The sequence below is a fragment of the Gallinula chloropus genome (genome assembly GCF_964237585.1).
Source record: "Gallinula chloropus genome assembly, chromosome: 37".
NCBI lineage: Eukaryota > Metazoa > Chordata > Aves > Gruiformes > Rallidae > Gallinula > Gallinula chloropus.
The window spans coordinates 1-20632 of NC_140122.1; the positions used below are offsets into that span (position 1 = coordinate 1).

Sequence of the window (20632 nt, forward strand, 5' to 3'; positions counted from 1 at the left end):
AACCCCCAGGGCAGGATGGGGGGTCCCCAAACCCCTCCCCAAGCCAGAGGGGTCCCAAACCCCCCCAGGCAGGATGGGGGGGTCCCAAACCCCCTCCCAAGCCAGGGGGGTCCCCAAACCCCCCAGGGCAGGATGGGGGAGTCCCCAACCCCCTCTCCAAGCCAGGGGGGTCCCCAAACACCCTCAGGGCAGGATGGGGGGGTCCCCAAACCCCCTCCCCAAGCCAGGGGGGTCCCCAAACCCCCCAGGGCAGGATGGGGGGGTCCCCAAATCCCCTCAGGGCAGGACAGGGGGGTCCCCAAACCCCCCCAGGGCAGGATGGGGGGGTCCCCAAATCCCCTCAGGGCAGGACAGGGGGGTCTCCAAAACCCCCCAGGGCAGGATGGGGGGGTCCCCAAACCCCCTCCTCAAGCCAGGGGGTCCCCAAACCCCCTCAGGGCAGGATGGGGGGGTCCCCAAACCCCCTCCCCAAGCCAGGGGGTCCCCAAACCCCCTCAGGGCAGGATGGGGGGGTCCCCAAACACCCTCCCCAAACCAGGGGGGTCCCCAAACCCCCCCAGGGCAGGATGGGGGGTCCCCAAACCCCCCCAGGGCAGGATGGGGGGGGTCCCCAAGCCCCCTCCCCAAGCCAGGGGGTCCCCAAACCCCCTCAGGGCAGGACAGGGGGGGTCCCCAAACCCCCTGCCCAAGCCAGGGGGTCCCCCAACCCCCCTGGGCAGGATGGGGAGGTCCCCAAGCCCCCCCAAGGCAGGATGGGGGGTCCCCAAACCCCCCCAGGACAGGACGGGGGGTTCCAAAACCCCCTCAGGGCAGGACAGGGGGGTCCCAAGCCCCCTCCCCAAGCCAGGGGGGTCCCCCAAGCCCCCCAGGGCAGGATGGGGGGGTCCCCAAGCCCCCCCAAGGCAGGACGGGGGGTCCCAAAACCCCCTCAGGGCAGGATGGGGGGGTCCCCAAACCCCTTCCCAAGCCAGGGGGGTCCCCAAACCCCCCTGGGCAGGATGGGGGGGTCCCCAAGCCCCCTCCTCAAGCCAGGGGGTCCCCAAACCCCCCCAGGGCAGGATGGGGGGGGGTCCCCAAACCCCCTCCCCAAGCCAGGGGGTCCCCAAACCCTCCCTGGGCAGGATGGGGGGGTCCCCAAGCCCCCTCCCCAAGCCAGGGGGGTCCCCAACCCCCCCAGGGCAGGATGGGGGGGTCCCCAAACCCCCTCAGGGCAGGACAGGGGGGTCCCCAAACCCCTTCCCCAAGCCAGGGGGGTCCCCAAACCCCCTCAGGGCAGGATGGGGGGTCCCCAAACCCCCTCCCCAAGCCAGGGGGGTCCCCCAAACCCCCCCTGGACAGGATGGGGGGGTCTCCAAACCCCTCCCCAAGCCAGAGGGGTCCCCAACCCCCCCCTAGGCAGGATGGGGGGACCCAAACCCCCCCAGGGCAGGATGGGGGGGTCCCCAAACCCCCTCCCCAAGCCAGGGGGTCCCCAAACCCCCTCAGAGCAGGATGGGGGGGTCCCAAACCCCTCAGGGCAGGATGGGGGGGGTCCCCAAGCCCCCTCCCCAAGCCAGGGGGGGTCCCCAACCCCCCCAGGGCAGGATGGGGGGGTCCCCAAACCCCCTCCCCAAGCCAGGGGGGTCCCCAAACCCCCTCAGGGCAGGATGGGGGTGTCCCCAAGCCCCCTCCCCAAGCCAGGGGGGTCCCCAAACCCCCTCAGGGCAGGACTGGGGGGGTCTCCTCACCCCTCCCCAAGCCAGAGGGGTCCCCAAACCCCTCAGGGCAGGATGGGGTGGGTCCCCCAAACCCCCACTGGGCAGGACAGGGGGGTCCCCAAACCCCCTCCCCAAGCCAGGGGGGTCCCCAACTCCCCCAGGCAGGATGGGGGGTCCCCAAGCCCCTCAGGGCAGGACTGGGGGGTCCCCAATCCCCCTCCCCAAGCCAGGGGGGTCTCCAAAACCCCCCAGGGCAGGATGGGGGGGTCCCCAAACCCCCTCCCCAAGCCAGAGGGGTCCCCAAACCCCCCCAGGGCAGGATGGGGGGGTCCCCAAACCCCCTCCCCAACCCAGGGGGGGTCCCCAACCCCCCCAGGGCAGGATGGGGGGTCCCCAAACCCCCCCAGGACAGGACGGGGGGTCCCAAAACCCCCTCAGGGCAGGACAGGGGGGTCCCCAAACCCCTTCCCCAAGCCCAGGGGGGTCCCCAACCCCCCTGGGCAGGATGGGGGGGTCCCCAAGCCCCCCCCTCACCCAGGTGCCCCCTTCTCCATCAGCGGCTCCACGTTGAAGATCCGGACCCCCGAGTCCATCGCGACGCAGAAACAGCCTGGGGGGGGGGGAGGGGGGTTTGGGGGGGGTCCCAGGGGGTTTGGGGTCCTGGGAGGTCCCAAGGGAGGGTTTGGGGGGGTCCCAGAGGGGTTTGGGGGTGGTTTGGAGGGGGAATTTGAGGTCCTGGGGGTGTTTAGAGGCGTCCAGAGGGGGTTATGGGGGTCGCAGCAGGGGTTTGGGGGAGGTTTTGGGGGGGGCTTGGGGTCACAGGAGGTCCCAGGGGGGTTTAGGGGGGTCCACGGGGGGTTGGGGGGGTCCTGGTGGGGTCTAGGGGGGTCCCAGAGGGGTTTGGGGGAGGTTTAGGGGGGTCCAGGGCAGGTTTGGGGGTTCCAGGGGGCTTAGGGGTGTCCCAGGGTGTTTGGGGGGGTCCTGGTGGGGCTTAGAGGGGACCTGGGGGAGTTTGGGGGGTCCTGGAGGGGGTTTAAGGAGGTCCCGGGGGGCCTGGGGGGGTCCCAGAGTGTCCGGGGGGGGGTTAGGGGGGTCCGGGGGTGTTTTGGGGGGTCCAAAGGGGGTTTAGAGGGGTCCCTGGGGGGGTTTACGGGGTCCCAGATGGTCCTGGGGGGGGGGGTTTGAGGGTCCCGGAGGGGGTTCGGGGGGTCCAGAGGGGTCCAGGGGGTTTGGGGAGGGTTTGGGGGGATCCAGAGGGGGTTTAGGGGGGTCCCGGAGGGTCCTGGGGGGTTGTGGGGGCCCCGGAGGGGGTTTGGGGGGGTCCCGGGGGGCCTTGGAGGATCCCTGAGTCCATGGGGGGTTAAGGGGGTCCATGGGGGATGGGGGGTCCAAGGGGGTCCCGGGGGGGTTTGGGGGGTCCCTGAGAGTCCGGGGGGGGTTAAGGGGGGTCCAGGGAGGGTTGGGGGTGTCCCGGGGGGGTCTGGGGGGGGTCCAGGGGGACCTGGGGAGGGTCCCTGAGAGTCCAGGGGGGGTTAAGGGGGGGGGCAGGGAGGTTTGGGGGGGGTCCCAGGGGGTCTGGGGGGGTCTCGGGGGGGGTCCAGGGCGGGTTTGGGGGTGTCCAGGGGGACCTGGGGGGGTCCTGAGAGTCCAGGGGGGTTTAGGTGGGTCCAGGGAGAGGTTGGGGTGTCCCGGGGGGGGGTCTGGGGGGTCCCGGGGGGCCTGAGGGGGTCCTGAGAGTCCAGGGGGGTTAAGGGGGGTCCAGGGGGTGTCCCGGGGGGTTTGGGGGGGTCTGGGGGGTCCAGGGAGCAGTCTGGGGGGGTCCCTGAGAGTCCAGGGGGGGTTAAGGGGGTCCAGGGAGGGTTGGGGGTGTCATGGGGGGTTTGGGGGGGTCTGGGGGGTCCTGGAGGGGATTTTGGGGGGGTCCAGGGCAGGTTTGGAGGGGTCCAGGGGAGCCTGGGGGGGTCCCTGAGAGTCCAGGGGGGTTGAGGTGGGTCCAGGGAGGGTCTGAGGGTTCCCGGGGGGTCCCGGGGGGGTCTGGAGGGTCCAGGGGGTCCCGGGGGGGGGGGTCTGGGGTGTCTCGGGGGTCTGGGGGGGTCCCTGGGGGGGTCCCGGGCCCTTCCCGCCCCCCCCGACTCACTCTGGTCCTGGTTGAAGCGGAGGCTGTTGACGCCTCGGGCCTGCGCCATGGCGCCGCTGCTGGGGGGGGCAGGAGGGGGGGTGAGATGGTGGTGGGGGCCTGGGGGAGGGGGGGTCCCGTCCCCAAATCACCCCCCGACCCCCCCCCCCCCCCCCCACCGGACAAACAGCGGCGGCCGCTACAGCAGCGAGTCGCGCCGGAAGTGACGCAGCAGAGCGGCGACCAGGGCGAGTCACGTGAGATCCTTCCCCACCCCGCCCAAGCGCGGCCTCCGTCGCCCTTGGCAACGGAGGAGCGGCCCCTGATTGGCTGGGTGGGGGGAAGGGGCGGAGTTACCGCCTCCAGCTCCACCCCCCCGCCGCCGCCGCCATCTTGGAAGCTGGCAGCGGGGTGAAGGGCTGGGGGGGTGGGGGGGGTTAAACTGAGCACGAGGCGGGGCCCAGCGCGGCGCCATTTATTGTCCCGAAGCCGCAGCCGCCATGTTGGGAACTGGCAGGAGGGTTGGGGCGGCCACGGCCACAGCTGGCAAGGGCCCGGCCGCCATGTTGGAAGCTGGCAAGGGCCCTGACCGCCATACTGGGAGCTGGCAAGGGCCCTGCCGCCATGTTTGAAGCTGGCAAAGTCCTTGTCCGCCATGTTGGAAGCTGGCAAGCTCCATACCCACCACACTGGGAGCTGCCAAGGTCCTTGTCCGCCATGTTGGAAGCTGGCAAAGTCCATTTCCGCCATGTTGGAAGCTGCCAAGGTCCCTGTCCACCATGTTGGAAGCTGGCAGGGTCCATGTCCGCCATGTTTGAAGCTGGCAAGGTCCTTGTCCGCCATGTTTGAAGCTGGCAGAGTCCATGTCCACCATGTTTGAAGCTGACAAGCTCCCTGTCCACCATGTTGGAAGCTGGCAGGGCCCTTGTCCACCATGTTTGAAGCTGGCAAGTCCCCTGTCTGCCATGTTGGAAGCTGGCAAGCTCCATGTTCACCATACTGGGAGCTGGCAAGGTCCTTGTCCACCATGTTGGAAGCTGGCAGGGTCCATTTCCGCCATGTTGAAGCTGGCACAGTCCTTGTCCGCCATGTTGGAAGCTGGCAAGGTCCATCTCCGTCATGTTGGGAGCTGGCAAGGTCCTTGTCCGCCATGTCTGAAGCTGGCAGAGTCCCTGTCCACCATGTTTGAAGCTGGCAAGGTCCATTTCTGCCATGTTTGAAGCTGGCAAGTCCCCTGTCTGCCTAGTTGGAAGCTGGCAAGGTCCTTGTCCGCCATGTTTGAAGCTGCCAAGGTCCTTGTCCGCCATGTTTGAAGCTGCCAAGGTCCTTGTCCGCCATGTCTGAAGCTGGCAAGGTCCATTTCCGCCATGTTGGAAGCTGGCAAGCTCCCTGTCCGCCATGTTGGAAGCTGGCAAGCTCCATACCCACCATACTGGGAGCTGGCAGGGTCCTTGTCCGCCATGTTTGAAGCTGGCAGAGTCCATGTCCACCATGTTGGAATCTGGCAAGCTCCCTGTCCGCCATGTTTGAAGCTGTCAGGGTCCTTGTCCACCATGTCTGAAGCTGGCAAGCGCTGGGTTTTGGGGGGGTGGGGGGTGGGGGGTAGGATTTGGGGGGGGGGGGTTGCCTCAGTCATCCTCGTGCCCCCCCAGGTAGTGGCAGATGACGTCATAATCCAGCTTCACCACCCGCCCGGCCTCATCCCGCTCCAGCTGCACCAGCGCCCGGCTGCGGCCCGGCTCCCGCTCCAGGATACGCCCCACCTGAGCGGGGGGGGAGGGAAGGGGACACAGGGGTGTCATTTGGGGAGGGGGAACGAGCTCAACTCAACCCCCCCACCCCCCTTTTCCCCCCCCACCCCTTACTCACCCTCCCAGCGTGTTCCCCCAGCACCACCATGACGCGGTCGGCGTCGCCGCGGGGGATGACGGTCTCCAACATGGCTTCCTGCAGGCCTGAGCTCAGGATGGGGGGGGGGGATCAGCCCAAAAAGGGGTCAGACCCCCCCTCTAAACCCCCCCAACCCCACCCCAAGGGGGGTGTGAGTGAGGGGACCCCCCTTACTCACCCTCCACCAGCCGCCCCTCGTCCGTGCGGCACGCGCAGGTGTCGGGGGTCACCAAGTCTTCCACCACCATCTTGGGGGGGGGGGGGGGATTATAAGGTAAGGGGGGGGGTATTGGGGTGCTCCCAGCAGCCCCCCTCCTCAAAATAACCCCCCCAGACCCCCCCCCCAGACCTTGCAGTTGTAGTAGCGCCCGGCCTGGAACTCCCTGTCCACGCAGCGAACCCGCAGGTCCCTCCGCAGCCAGTGGGGGGGACCCCGAACCTGCTTCAGCGAGCTGGGGGGGGCACTGGGAGATTTGGGGGGGGGGTTAGTACCCCCCTTTCCTCTCCCTGAAGCCCCCCCCCTACCCCCCTGCTGGGATCTCACCTCTCAGTTTCGGGGGGTTGTTTCCTCTTCCCCCCCCCGCCGCCATCCGGAGGCTGCGACGGGGTCGTTTGGGTCTTGGGGGGGTCTAGGAGGGGAGGAACTGGGTGAATTGGGGGGGGGACTGGGAGGGATTGGGAGGGGTTAGGGGGGGACTGGGAGGGGTTAGGGGGGGACTGGGAGGGGTTAGGGGGGACTGGGAGGGGTTAGGAGGGGACTGGGAGGGGTTAGGAGGGGACTGGGAGGGGTTAGGAGGGGTTAGTGTGGTACTGGGAGGTACTGGGAGGGACTGGGAGGGACTGGGGGGGGTTAGGAGGGTACTGGGAGGGACTGGGAAGGGTTAGGGGGTTACTGGGAGGGGCTAGGAGGGTACTGGGAGGGACTGGGTGGATACTCGGAGGGATAGGGGGGATACTGGGAGGGACTGGGGTATACTGGGAGGGATTGGATGGATACTGGGAGGGACTGGGGTATACTGGGAGGGACTGGGGTATACTGGGAGGGACTGGGGGGGATACTGGGAGTGATTGGAAGGGACTGGGGTGTATGGGGAGGGATTGGGAGGGACTGGGTGGATACTGGGAGGGATTGGGCGGATACTGGGAGGGATTGGGGGGATACTGGGAGGGACTGGGGGATACTGGGAGGGACTGGGGGGATACTGGGAGGGACTGGGGGATACTGGGAGGGACTGGGAGGGACTGGGGGGGGTTAGGAGGGTACTGGGAGGGACTGGGAAGGGTTAGGGGGTTACTGGGAGGGGCTAGGAGGGTACTGGGAGGGACTGGGTGGATACTCGGAGGGATAGGGGGGATACTGGGAGGGACTGGGGTATACTGGGAGGGATTGGATGGATACTGGGAGGGACTGGGGTATACTGGGAGGGACTGGGGTATACTGGGAGGGACTGGGGGGGATACTGGGAGTGATTGGAAGGGACTGGGGTGTATGGGGAGGGATTGGGAGGGACTGGGTGGATACTGGGAGGGATTGGGCGGATACTGGGAGGGATTGGGGGGATACTGGGAGGGACTGGGGGGATACTGGGAGGGACTGGGGGGATACTGGGAGGGACTGGGGGGATACTCAGAGGGATAGGGGGAATACTGGGAGGCACTGGGTGGATACTGGGAGGTACTGGGTGGATACTGGGAGGGACTGGGGGGATACTGGGAGGGACTGGGGGGATACTGGGAGGGACTGGGGGGAATACTGGGAGTGATTGGAAGGGACTGGGGTGTATGGGGAGGGATTGGGAGGGACTGGGGGGATACTGGGAGGGACTGGGGGGATACTGGGAGGGATTGGATGGATACTGGGAGGGACTGGGGGGATACTGGGAGGGACTGGGGGGATACTGGGAGGGACTGGGGGGAATACTGGGAGTGATTGGAAGGGACTGGGGTGTATGGGGAGGGATTGGGAGGAACTGGGTGGATACTGGGAGGGACTGGGGGGATACTGGGAGAGACTGGGGGGATACTGGGAGGGATTGGGTGGATACTGGGAGGGACTGGGGTGTATGGGGAGGGACTGGGGTGTATGGGGAGGGACTGGGGTGTATGGGGAGGGACTGGGTGGATACTGGGAGGGACTGGGGGGATACTGGGAGGGACTGGGGTATACTGGGAGGGACTGGGGGGATACTGGGAGGGACTGGGGTGTATGGGGAGGGACTGGGTGCATACTGGGAGGGACTGGGTGGATACTGGGAGGGACTGGGGGGATACTGGGAGGGACTGGGGTGTCCTGGAGAGCCCCGGGAGGCGCTGTGGGGGGGGTGACTGGGCGGTTACTGGTGTGACTGGGATACTCACGGCTGGGCGGGGGGGTCCCCGGCCGCACGCTGTGCTGGCTGACGGTCACCGCCTGCCCCCCCCGCGCCAGGCGCACCGTGAGCCGCGCGGTCTCGGGCTGCAGCCCCTCCACCTGCGGCGGGACGGACCACTGGGAGGGCGGGGGGGGCAGCACCCCTGAACACCCCCCCAGTTCCCCCTCCCAGGTCCAGACTGGGAATAAAACACCCCTAAACACCCCCAGTTCCCCCTGCCAGGTCCATACTGGGAGGAAAACACCCCTAATTCCCCCCTCCCAGTTCCATACTGGGAGGAAAACACCCCACACTCCACCTGCGGCGGGACGGACCACTGGGAGAGCCGGGGGGGGGCAGCACCCCTAAACCCCCCCCAGTTCCCCCTCCCAGTTCTATACTGGGAATAAAACACCCCTAATTCCACCCCCCAGTTCCATACTGGGAGGAACACCCCTAATTCCCCCCCCAGTTCCCCCTCCCAGTTCCAGACTGGGAGGAACACCCCTAATTCCCCCCCCAGTTCCCCCTCCCAGTTCCATACTGGGAGGAAGACCCCTAATTCCACCCCCCCAGTTCCAGACTGGGAGGAAAACACCCCTAAACCCCCCCCAATTCCCCCTCCCAGTTGCATACTGGGAGGAAAACACCCCACACTCCACCTGCGGCGGGACAGACCACTGGGAGGGCCGGGGGGGGCAGCACCCCTAAACACCCCCAGTTCCCCCTCCCAGTTCCATACTGGGAATAAAACACCCCTAAACACCCCCAGTTCCCCCTCCCAGGTCTGAACTGGGAGGAAAACACCCCTAATTCCACCCCCCAGTTCCATACTGGGAGGAAAACACCCCCAATTCCCCCCCCAGTTCCCCCTCCCAGTTCCATACTGGGAGAAACACCCCTAATTCCCCCCCCCAACCCCTTTTCCCAGTCCCATACTGGTCGGAACACACCCCCAACCCCCTCCCAGTTCCATACTGGGAAGAAAACACCCCTAATTCCCCCCCCCAATCCCCCCTCCCAGTTCCATACTGGGAGGAACACCCCTAATTCCACCCCCCAGTTCCATACTGGGAGGAAAACACCCCTAATTCCCCCCCCCGCCCAGTTCCATACTGGGAGAAACACCCCTAATCCCCACCCCAACCCCCCTTTCCCAGTCCCATACTGGTGGGAACACCCCCCCAACCCCCTCCCTGGTCCATACTGGGAAGAAAACACCGCTAATTCCCCTCCCAATCCCCCCTCCCAGTTCCATACTGGGAAGAAAACACCCCTAATTCCCCCCCTAGTTCCCCCTCCCAGTTCCATACTGGGAAGAACACCCCTAATTCCCCCCCCAACCCCTTTTCCCAGTCCCATACTGGTGGGAACACACCCCCAAGCCCCTCCCTGGTCCATACTGGGAAGAAAACACCCCTAATTCCCCCCCCAGTTCCCCCTCCCAGTTCCAGACTGGGAGGAACACCCCTAATTCCACCCCCCCAGTTCCATACTGGGAGGAAAACACCCCTAATTCCCCTCCCAGTTCCCCCTCCCAGTTCCATACTGGGAATAAAACACCCCTAAACCCCCCCCAGTTCCCCCTCCCAGGTCTGTACTGGGAGGAAAACACCCCTAAACCCCCCCAGTTCCCCCTCCCAGTTCCATACTGGGAATAAAACACCCCTAAACCCCCCCCAGTTCCCCCTCCCAGGTCTGTACTGGGAGGAACACCCCTAATTCCTCCTCCAGTCTCACTTCCCAGTTCCAGACTGGGAGGAAAACACCCCTAATTCCCCCCCCAGTTCCCCCCCCCAGGTCCATACTGGGAAGAACACCCCTAATCCCCCCCCCAACCCCTCTTTCCCAGTCCCATACTGGTGGGAACACCCCCCCAAGCCCCTCCCTGGTCCATACTGGTCCGTACTGGTCCGTACTGGGAGCTCTCACCTTGCCGTACATCCCGCGGTGGGGTCCGGCCTCGATCCGCACGGCGCTGCCCACGGCCGGCGCCCCCCCCGCCGCCGCCGCCGCCGCCGCCGCGTCGCATCCCCCGCGGGGGGGGTGCCCGGGGTGGGAGTGGGGGGGGGGTTCAGCCCCCAGACCCAACCCCCGCGGCCGCAGCCGCTGCTCCAGCGGCTTCACCACCCTGGGATGGGACACAGGGACCCCCCCCCCCCAAGATTTTAGGGCTCCCCCTTTTTTAGGGTGACCCCCCCTTTTTTAGGCCCCTCCCCCCCTTTTTAGGGAGCCCCCCCTCTTTTTAGGGTGCCCCCCAATTTTTAGGGTGCCCCCCCCCCCCTTTTTAAGGTGCCCCCCCCCATTTTTAGGCTGCCCCCCCCCCCTTTTTAAGGTGCTCCCTCCCCATTTTTAGGGTGCCCCCCCCTTTTTTAAGGTGCCCCCCCCATTTTTAGGGTGCCCCCCCCCTCTTTTTAGGGTGCCCCCCCCTTTTTTAGGGAGCCCCCCCCTTTTTAAGGTGCCCCCCCCCCCCTTCTTAAGCTGCTCCCAGCCCATTTTTAGGGGGCCCCCCACCCATTTCTAGGCCCCCCCCCCTCTTTTTAGGGTGCCCCCCCCTTTTTAAGGAGCCCCACCCCCCACTTTTTAAGGTGCCCACCCCATTTTTAGGCTGCCCCCCCAATTTTTAGGGTGCCCCCCCCATTTTTCGGGCCCCTCCCCCCTTTTTTAAGGTGCCCCCCCCCTTTTTAGGGAGCCCCCCCTCTTTTTAGGGTGCCCCCCCAATTTTTAGGGTGCCCCCCCCCCCTTCTTAAGCTGCTCCCAGCCCATTTTTAGCCCCCCCCCCCATTTTTAGGGTGCCCCCCCAATTTTTAGGGTGCCCCCCCCCTTTTTAAGGTGCCCAACCCTTTTTTAGGGTGCCCCCCCTCTTTTTAAGGTGCCCCCCCCTTTTTAAGGTGCCCCCCCCCCCTTCTTAAGCTGCTCCCAGCCCATTTTTAGGGGCCCCCCCACCCATTTTTAGGGTGCCCCCCCAATTTTTAGGGTGTCCCACCCCATTTTTAGGGAGCCCCCCCCTTTTTTAGGGCCCCCCCCTCCCACTTTTTAAGGTGCCCTCCCCATTTTCAGGGTGCCCCCCTCTTTTAAGGTGTTCCCTCCCCCTTTTAAGGTGCCCCCCCCCCCTTCTTAAGCTGCTCCCAGCCCATTTTTAGGGGGCCCCCCACCCATTTCTAGGCCCCCCCCCCTCTTTTTAGGGTGGCCCCCCCTTTTTAGGGAGCCCCACCCCCCACTTTTTAAGGTGCCCACCCCATTTTTAGGGTGTCCCCACCCATTTTTAGGGTGCCCCCCCCTTTTTAAGGTGCCCCCCCAATTTTTAGGGTGCCCCCCCCCCCTTTTTAAGGTGCCCCCCCCCCTTCTTAAGCTGCTCCCAGCCCATTTTTAGGGGCCCCCCCACCCATTTTTAGGGTGCTCCCCCCATATTCAGGGTGCTCCCCCCCTTTTTAAGGAGCCCCACCCCCCACTTTTTAAGGTGCCCACCCCATTTTCAGGGTGCCCCCCCCTTTTTAAGGTGATCTCCCCCAATTTCAGGGTGCCCCCCCCAATTTCAGGGTACCCCCCCCTTTTTAGGGTGCCCCCCAATTTTTAAGGTGCCCCCACCCCATTGTAACCTGCTCACCCCCCCCAGCTTTTTAGGGTGGGACCCCCCCCCATTTTCAGGGTGCCCCCCCCATTTTTAGGGTACCCCCACCCATTTTCAGGGTGCCCCCCCCCCTTTAAGGTACCCCCCCCAATTTCAGGGTACCCCCCCCAATTTCAGGGGTGCCCCCCCCTTTTTAAGGTGCCCCCACCCCATTGTAACCTGCCCACCCTCCCAGCTTTTTAGGGTAGGACCCCCCCACACCTTCTAGGGTGCCCCCCCCCATTTTTAGGGTACCCCCCCCAATTTCAAGGTACCCCCCCCATTTTCAGGGTGCCCCCCCTTTTTAAGGTGCCCCCACCCCATTGTAACCTGCCCACCCCCCCCAGCTTTTTAGGGTGCTCCCCCCCCATTTTCAGGGTGCCCCCCCCCCATTTTAAGATACCCACCCCCCTTTTAAGGTACCACCCCAATTTTTTAAGGTGCCCCCCCCCCCCATTTTCAAGGTGCCCCCCCTATTTAAGGTACCCCCACCCCAATTTCAGGGTGCCCCCCCTTTTTAAGATACCCCCACCCCATTGTAACCTGCCCACCCCCCCCGCTTTTTAGGGTGGGACCCCCCCCCATTTTCAGGGTGCCCCCACCCCATTTTCAGGGTACCCCACCCCATTTTTAGGGTGCCCCCCCCCCCATTTTCAGGGTGCCCCCCCCCCCAAATCCTCACTGCTTGAAGGTGCGGCCGATGCCCTCGCCCTGGCTCCAGCCCATCCCCCTCAGCATGGCCAAGCCGAACGCCGCCACCGGCACCGCCGCGTAGTCCTGGGGGGTCTGGGGGGGTGGGGAGGGGGATTTAAAGGGGTGTCCCCCCCCCAAAAGGTGGGTTTAGGGGGGGGGAAGGGGGGGGGACACAAACACTCACTGGCTGCGCCCGTGGGGTGCTGTCAGGTTGGGGGGGCTGCAGGGGGATGGAGATGGGGGGCTGGGGGCGGCCGTCGCTCTGCTCCTGGCTCTGCCGCGCCTCTGCGGGGTGGGGAGGGGGGGTCGGTTTTGGGACCCCCCCAGTGCTCCCAGTATCAGGGTGACCCCCTTTAACCCCCTAAAATAGGGGGTTCCCCCCCCCCAGACCCCCAATATCGTGGTGCCTCCCCGGGTCGCCCAATATAGGGGGTCTCCCCCCCAACCCCCCCTATATCAGGGTGCCCCCCCCCCAGCTCCCAATAGCCCACCCAGCCCCCAATATTGGGGTTCCCCCCCCCAGACCCCCAGTATCAAGGTGTCACTCCAGTCCCTTAATACTGGGATACCCCCCCCCCGATATCAGGGTGCCCCCCCCAAGCCCCCAATAGCCCCCCCAAGACACCCAATGTCAGGGTGCCCCCCCACTTCCCAATAGCCCCCCCCAGACACCCAATACGGGGATAACCCCCCAGCCCCCCAATATGGGGGTGACCCCCCTCAGCCCCCCCATATCAGGGTGCTCCTTCCAGCCCCAAATAGTCCCCCCTGTCCCCCAATATCAGGGTGTCCCCCCTGTCCCCCAATATCAGGGTGCCCCCCCAGCCCCCAATAGCACCCCCAAGACACCCAATAAGGGGATAACCCCTGGGGGTGACTCCCCTCAGCCCCCCAATACCAGTGTGCCCCCCACAAGCCCCCCAATACGGGGATAACCCCCCTCAACCCCCCCACATCGGGGTGCCTCCTCCAGCCCTAAATAGCCCCCCCAGACACCCAATAAGGGGATAACCCCCAGCCCCCCAATATGGGGGTGACTCCCCAAAGCCCCCCAATACCAGGGTGCCCCCCACAAGCCCCCAATATGTGGATAACCCCCCACCCCCCAATACCAGGGTGTCCCCCCCAGCCCCCCCAATACCAGGGTGTCCCCCACAAGCCTCCCAATACAGGGATAATCCCCCAGCCCCCCCAATACCAGGGTGTCCCCCCCAGCCCCCCAATACCAGGGTGCCCCCCACAAGCCCCCCAATATGTGGATAACCCCCAGTATGGGGGTGACTCCCCTCAGCCCCCCAATACCAGGGTGTGTCCCCCAGCCCCCCCAATACCAGGGTGCCCCCCACAAGCCCCCCAATACAGGGGTGACCCCCCAAGCCCCCTCCCCATTCACTCACCCTGCAGCAGCTCCTGCACCGCCTGCGCCTCCACCGAAGGGGCGGGGCTTGGAGATGAGGAGGAGGGGGCGTGGTCTGCGCAAGCCCCGCCCCCTGAAGAAGCCCCGCCCCCTCCGCAGGCGGCTCCTCCCCCTCCCGCAGGGGGCTCCGGGTTCCTCCAGCGGTGGGAAGGGATGAGCGGGATGACCAATGGCGGCGGAGGGGGCGGGGCCGGCCGCGCGCTGCGGGGGGGGGGGGGGGGGGGAGCAGCTCAGAGCCCATTGATAAAAAACCGCGCGGCCAACAAGCCACGCCCCCTTCCCACCCAAACCACGCCCCCTCCCCCTCAAAGCCGCTCCCCCTCCCCTATAGAAACCCCGCCGCGCATGCGCAGTGCGGACAACGGCTCCCTACACACACACCCCCCCCCCCCCGCCGCCCGCTCCGCGCATGCGCGTTGCCCACCTGAGCAGCTCCCGGTCTTCGACGGCCGTAAGGAAATCGGTGTCGCCGGGAACTCCGTCGCCGCCGGGCTCGGCGCAGGGCCCGGCCTCCAGCACCCGCCTCTTCTCGGCTTTGCGGTTAAAGGCGAAGGATACCGGGGCCGGCGTTGGGGCAGCCGCGCCGTTGTCAAGCTCGGCCCCGCTGCTGGCCGCCATCTTCCCGCCGCGGAGCACTGTGGGAAACACGAGGCCCTTGTCGCGGTTTTACGCCCTCACTTCCGGACTACAACTCCCATCAGCCCCCGCCCCGCGCGCCTCGTTTCCGCCCGCACGCTGCGGCTCGTATTCCCCGCCCACCTCGGGGGGATCCGGGCGCTGATTGGTTGGAGCGCCCGCCCGTCAAGCGGCGGCTCCCCGCCTCGCCCTCGCTCGGCCTCGCGCCCGTTGCCGTGGCGACCCCGCGGCTGGTACCCGAGGGGCGGGGGCGGGACCGAACCTCCCTCCCCCGGGGGGGGGGAGGGAACTGGGAGCACTGGGAGCACTGGGAGCACTGGGAGGGGGAGGAACCGGGATGCTGGGGCCGGGTGGGGGGAGGACGGGGATCTTTTGGGGAGGGGGGAGGGTTTAGAGGGTAGTGGGAGAGCTTGGGGCAGGGTCGGGGGTGGGGATACTGGGAGGGATGGGGGGGCGGAACTGGGAGCACTGGGAGGACGCTGGGATCCCGCCCCCTCCCAGGCGTAGCCCCCCCGCACCCCCCGGGGGGGGCCGAGGCCCCCGATGCCGCCCCCAGAGGCGCCCCCGGCCCCCGGCGGTGAGTGATGGGGGGGTGGGGGAGGGAGGAGGGGGTGTCCCCATCTCCAGGGGGTGGGGGCGAGGGGTGGGTGGGGGGGTCCCATCACCTTTGGGGGGGGTCCCATCACTTGAGGGGGGTCCCATCACCTTTGGGGGGGTCCCATCACTCGGGGGGGGCTTGTCTCCATCTCCTGGGGGGGGTCTCTGCCATCTTGGGGGGGTCCCATCACCTCGGTGGGGGGGTGGGAGGTGTCATCCTTGTCCTGGGGGGGGTCCCATCACCTGGAGGGGGAGGAAGGGGGGGGGTGGGGGGCAGACGTGAGGTGGGTGCCCCCCACCCCTAAATCGAGGTGCCCCCTCCCCCAGTGCGGGTGGTGGTGGTGGTGGGGGGCTCCTGTGTCCTGCGCTACAGCCGCCCCCCCGGGCCACCCCTCCCCTCGGCTGGGAATTGGGGGGACCCCGGGGGGGGACGGGGACCCCCCCAGTTCCGACAGCGAGACGGGGATCTCGTCCTGCTGCTCCAGAGCCTGGGTGGGTGGGGGCACTGGGAGGCACTGGGAGGGACTGGGAGGGGGATATGGGGCACTGGGAGGGAATGGGAGGGGGATATGGGGCACTGGGAGGGACTGGGAGGGGGATATGGGGCACTGGGAGGGACTGGGAAGGGGGGCTGGGAGGCACTGGGAGGGGGATATGGGGCACTGGGAGGGAATGGGAGGGGGATATGGGGCACTGGGAGGGGTTGGGAAGGGGGGCTGGGAGGCACTGGGAGGGACTGGGAGGGGGATATGGGGCACTGGGAGGGGTTGGGAAGGGGGTTGGGAGGCACTGGGAGGGGGATATGGGGCACTGGGAGGGGGATATGGGGCACTGGGAGGGACTGGGAAGGGGGGTGGGAGGCACTGGGAGGGAATGGGAGGGGGATATGGGGCACTGGGAGGAGTTGGGAAGGGGTTTGGGAGGCACTGGGAGGGGGATATGGGGCACGGGGAGGAGTTGGGAAGGGGGTTGGGAGGCACTGGGAGGAGGATATGGGGCACTGGGAGGGACTGGGAGGGGGATGTGGGGCACTGGGAGGGGTTGGGAAGGGGGTTGGGAGGCACTGGGAGGGGGATATGGGGCACTGGGAGGGACTGGGAGGGGGATATGGGGCACTGGGAGGGGGATATGGGGCACTGGGAGGGGTTGGGAGGTTGTTGGGAGGGACTGGGAGGGATTGGGAAGGGGGCTGTGGGCACTGGGAGGGGGATTGGAGAGACTGGGGGGGTGTCAAGGGGCACTGGGAGGGACTGGGGAGCAGTGGGAAGGAGACTGGGAGCACTGGTGCAGTTGTGTCATGTGTGTGTCCCCCCCCCAGGCCCTGGGGCCCCCCCCGAGCCCGTGGCCGTCACCAGCTTCGTGGGCCCCGAACCCCGTGACCTCCTGCCTGCTGGTGAGGGGCACTGGGAGCACTGGGAAGGACTGGGAGCACTGGGTGGGGGAGCTGGGGAGGGACTGGGAGCACTGGGAGCACTGGGAGGGGACTGGGAGCACTGGGGGGATGTGGGGAGAATTGGGAGCACTGGGAAGGGGAGCTGGGGAGGGACTGGGAGCACTGGGAGGGGACTGGGAGCACTGGGGGCGTACGGGAAGAATTGGCAGCACTGCAGGGGGGGAACTGGGGAGGGACTGAGAGGGGCCTGGGCAGCTCTGGATGGATACTGGAGTATACTGGGAGGCACTGGGGACAGCTCTCCTCCCGTGTCTTGTCCCCAGTCCCCCCAGTTGACATCGACGTGGAGGTGGGAAGCACCGGGGCCTGGCCACAGGTAGGCACTGGGAGCACTGGGAGCAACTGGGGGGGTGGGGGTGAATCTGGGTGGGATTGGGAAGGGAGGGTGACTGGGAAGGGAACTGGGAGGGGTGGGTGGGAGTGGGAGCACTGGGAGAGACTGGGAGGGGACCTGGGAATAGTCAGGGGGGGAGGCGTGGGAGGGGAACTGGTGGCAACTGGGAGTACTGGGAGAGACTGGGGAGGGGGGTGTGGGGGTGGGGAACTGGGGGAGACTGGGAGGGGAGGTGGGGGGGAGGGTCAGGCACACTGCTGGGGAGTGGGTGGGGGTGCGAGGGGCCGTGGTGGGGGGGGGTAACCGGGAGGTAAGCGGGAGCACTGGGAGGTAACTGGGAGCACTGGGAGGTAACTGGGAGCCCTGGGGTGGCGCAGGCTTGGGGGCCCCCCCCCCCGTTCGCGGTGGAGCTGCCCCGGGGGCCGCGGGGCTTCGGGTTCAGCCTGCGGGGCGGCCGCGACCTCAACATGGGGGTCTACGTGCGGGGGCTGCGCGAGGGGGGCCCGGCCCAGCGCTGCGGCCGCATCCAGGTACCAGGGGTCTGGGGGGGGGTCTGGGGGGGTGGGGGGGGTTTGGGGGTCGGGGGGAGAAATTGGGGGGCTGGGGGAGGTGGTGGGTGGGGGGATGTGGGAGTTGACGGGGGGTTGTGAGGGTTGGGGAGGGGGGAAGGGGGTCTGTTTGGGGGATAAAGGGGGGTTTTAAGGGGGGGGGAACTGAGGGGGTTTTTTTGGGGGGGTCTGGTGGTTTTTTTGGGGGGGGGTCTTTGATGGGGGGGGTACAGGTGAGCGACCAGCTGTTGGCCATCAACGGGGCCCCCACCGCCGGCATGACCCACGCCCAGGCCCTGGCCCGTATCCGGGGGGGGGGCAGCCGCCTGCGCCTGCTGCTGCGCCGGGGCCACGGTGAGAGACCCCCCCCCAATGCAGTGGGACAGCCCAGGGACACCCCCCCCCCCAAATCCAGTGGGACAGTCCAGAGACTCCACCCCCCCAATGCAGTGGGACAGCCCAGGGACTCCCCCCCAAATCCAGTGGGACAGCCCAGAGACCCCCCCCCAATTCAGTGGGACAGCCCAGGGACTCCCCCCCCCCCCCAAATCCAGTGGGACAGCCCAGACCCCCCCCCCCCCAATGCAGTGGGACAGCCCAGGGACACCCCCTCCCCACCAAATCCAGTGGGACAGCCCAGAGACCCCCCCCAATGCAGTGGGACAGCCCAGGGACCCCCCCCCCAAATCCAGTGGGACAGCCCAGAGACCCCCCCTTAATTCAGTGGGATGGCCCAGGGACTCCCCCCCCCCCAAATCCAGTGGGACAGCCCAGGGGACACCCCCCCCCCCAATGCAGTGGGACGGCCCAGAGACCCCCCCCCAATGCAGTGTGACAGCCCAGAGACCCCCCTCAATGCAGTGGGACAGCCCAGAGACCCCCCCCTTAATTCAGTGGGACAGCCCAGAGACCCCCCCCAATTCAGTGGGACGGCACAGAGACCCCCCCCAATTCAGTGGGACGGCACAGAGACCCCCCCCCAATTCAGTGGGACGGCCCAGCCCCCCCAGACGCATTGGCACAGCCTTGTCACCCCCCCCCCCCCCCAAATCTCCTTGGTACATCCCAGACCCCCTAAATTCCCCACCCCACCCCCTCAAATCTCCTTGGTCCAGCCTTCTGCCCCCCCCCAAACCACAATGGGACACCCCCTGGGAGGGAGGGGGGGGGCAGGCATGTTTTGGGGGTGTCTCCCTCATGACCTACCGGTGCCACCCCCCCCTTCCCAGGGCCCCCCCCAAATCCTCCAGCGAGGGGTGTCCTGACCCTCTGTGTCAGCAGCTCCCCCCGGGGGGAGCCCTGCTTCTGCCTCGTGGGACGCCGTGACCCCCCCTGGTGAGTGCTGGAGGCGGGGGGGGGGTGAATTTGGGGGGGGTGCACCCCTAATTACCCCCTCTTTGCCCCCCAGACTGGAAGGCGATGGCACTGTGCCCCCCCCAGCACGTTTTCTGTGGCTTGGGGGGGGGGTTACTTGACCCATTTTTTTGGGGGGGGGGTCCCTCCCTTCAAGCTATGCAATCCCCCCCCCCCCCATTTCACTGTGTAAGGGGGACCTCAAGGTCCCACCTAATTTAGGGGGGGGGTCCCACTGAGGCTGATCCCCCCCCCCCGTTTTATTGGGGGGGGGTGTACTCAATAAAGATGGGGGACACCCCCCCCCCCGCCCCCCCCTTCCCGGTGCTTCCTGAGTCATTTCCCGCGGAGCCCGATGCATCCGGGTTGCCCCACCCCCTCCCCCCCCCCCGCCAGGGCGCTGCCCGCATCCTGCCGGCTGAGTCACCCCAAAACCTGGGCGGGGGGGACCCCCCCAAAGCCCGTCTGGAGCTCCCCCAGCCCGTCTAAACCCCGCCTCCCCCCTCCGAACTCCACCCCCACAAAGCCCCGCCCCCCGGTGGGATACCCACTATCGCTAAAGGGGGTTCCCCCCCCACCCCCCCTCCGAGTTCCACCAATCACATGGGGGGGGCTTCCCCCGCTCTAAACCCCGCCCACGCTTAAGCCCCGCCCCCTTCGGGACCCCCACCCAATGGCATGGGGCTTCCCTGCCTTTAGCCACGCCCCCTCGGGACCCCCGCTTGCGCTCTGAAGGGGATTCCCCCCCCTCCCCCCGCGAACCAATCACAGGGGGCTTCCCCCTGTCTAAGCCCCTCCCCTTTGGGCACCTCGCCAATCTCAATGGGGATTCCCCCCGCCGCTACGCCACGCCCCCTTTCCCCCACCGTCCAATCGCGTGGCCGCTCCCACCGCCCGGCCCCGCCCCGCCCCGCCGTGCCCGCTTCCCCAGACCCCCCCACCCTGCCCCGGCTCCTCCCGCACCTTCTCCCCGGTGTCGCCGCCGCCGCCGCCCGCGATGGAGCCCAGCGGGACCCAGAGCTGTCCCCGGACGTGCCTCGCCTTTTGCCGCACCCACAAGGGGCTGGTGGTGCTCGGAGAGATTGTGAGGCCCGGGGCGGGGTGGAGGGGGAGCACCCCCCAGGGAGGAGGGGAGGGGGGGATGCTGGGGTCCCCCTGGGGAGGGGATGGGGCGGGGGGGGGAAGCACCGCAGCGGGACGGCTGCGGCGCTGTGGTTGGGGGGGTGGAGGGGGGAAGCATCGGGTTGCCTGGGTCTAAATTTGGAGGGGGGGAAGGTGGGGGTGTCCGTGGGCTTCCCGCCAACACGTGCTGGCACGCCGGGCAGACGGAAGCCAGGCGTCTGGGGGGGGGTGTCGGTCCCCCTCCCCGCAGCGTCGTCCCCCCCTTCCCCGGGGGACACGCACACGATAGGGATCCCTGCCCGGTTCCGTGTCGGTGTCCCCGTGTCTCCCCCCCGCCGACCACCCCAAATCCCGTTTGGAGGGGCAACGCCCTTGGGAACAGGGCAGCAGCGAAGGGGTTATGGGGTGGGGCCAGGGCTGGAATCCGCTCCCCGATTGGTGCAGAGCCTGATTTGAATTAGGGAGGGGCGCGCCCGGGTTTGGGGAGAGAGGTGGGGGGGGTTACGGGGGTATCGGGCGGTGCCCGGACGCGTTGGTCCTCCCGTGCCAACCGTTATTGCGCCAGGCTGGGTGACGCTTCCTTACCCCACCCCCGCCCGCCACGTCCCAGCCGAGCGCTGGCCCTTTAAGGGAGCCTGGCCCTTTAAGCCCCCGAACCTGCCGCTGCCCCTTTAAGAGCCGCCGCCCCCCCAATCCCACCCCCACGCCCCCCCCCCAACACACACACATCGGCGGGGCTCACACGGGCGCAACCACCACCCCCCCCCCCCCCGGTGGCGTCGCCCCTTTAAGGGCGGGGTGAGGCTGTTGTGCCG

General features: G+C 67.3%; 3 protein-coding genes across 3 annotated transcripts in view; 2 read left to right on the forward strand and 1 right to left on the reverse strand.

Annotated features, from left to right (window-relative positions):
• Positions 1-4279: 4279 nt before the first annotated feature.
• GPKOW (G-patch domain and KOW motifs) lies at positions 4280-15230 on the reverse strand. Its single transcript, XM_084277857.1, has 12 exons — positions 15116-15230; positions 14199-14409; positions 13755-13975; positions 12542-12642; positions 12347-12450; positions 9987-10185; positions 8062-8173; positions 6248-6332; positions 6053-6167; positions 5882-5951; positions 5683-5768; positions 4280-5576 (listed from the first exon to the last, which is right to left on the reverse strand). Exons 2-12 carry the CDS (start codon positions 14390-14392, stop codon positions 5442-5444), a joined length of 1422 nt encoding a protein of 473 aa, XP_084133983.1. The 5' UTR covers positions 14393-14409; positions 15116-15230; the 3' UTR covers positions 4280-5441.
• On the forward strand, positions 14559-19184 carry MAGIX (MAGI family member, X-linked; the record flags this gene model as incomplete). Its single annotated transcript, XM_084277846.1, is given in 11 exon segments — positions 14559-14643; positions 15335-15499; positions 16326-16400; positions 16724-16776; positions 17172-17324; positions 17576-17648; positions 17651-17696; positions 18572-18665; positions 18669-18677; positions 18751-18792; positions 19092-19184. Coding segments are annotated over 11 exon segments (888 nt in total), but the record flags the coding sequence as incomplete, so codon positions are not given.
• A 437-nt stretch (positions 19185-19621) lies between these two features.
• Positions 19622-20632, forward strand: part of PLP2 (proteolipid protein 2) — a 3140-nt gene continuing 2129 nt past the window's right edge. The window contains exon 1 of the mRNA XM_084277862.1: positions 19622-19779. Coding sequence (XP_084133988.1) covers positions 19693-19779 — 87 coding nt within the window. The 5' untranslated portion in view covers positions 19622-19692. The remainder of the gene's footprint in view (positions 19780-20632) is intronic.

Bases quoted from the DNA above. Each gene is read 5' to 3' on its own strand.
- GPKOW (XM_084277857.1), bottom strand. From the start codon at position 14,392: ATGGCGGCCAGCAGCGGGGCCGAGCTTGACAACGGCGCGGCTGCCCCA. The intron at 13,976-14,198 runs GTGGGCAACGCG...CCCCCCCCGCAG, and splicing joins GAAGACCGGGAGCTGCTCAG to CGCGCGGCCGGCCCCGCCCC. The intron at 10,186-12,346 runs GTGAGGATTTGG...GTCCCATCCCAG, and splicing joins ATCGGCCGCACCTTCAAGCA to GGTGGTGAAGCCGCTGGAGC.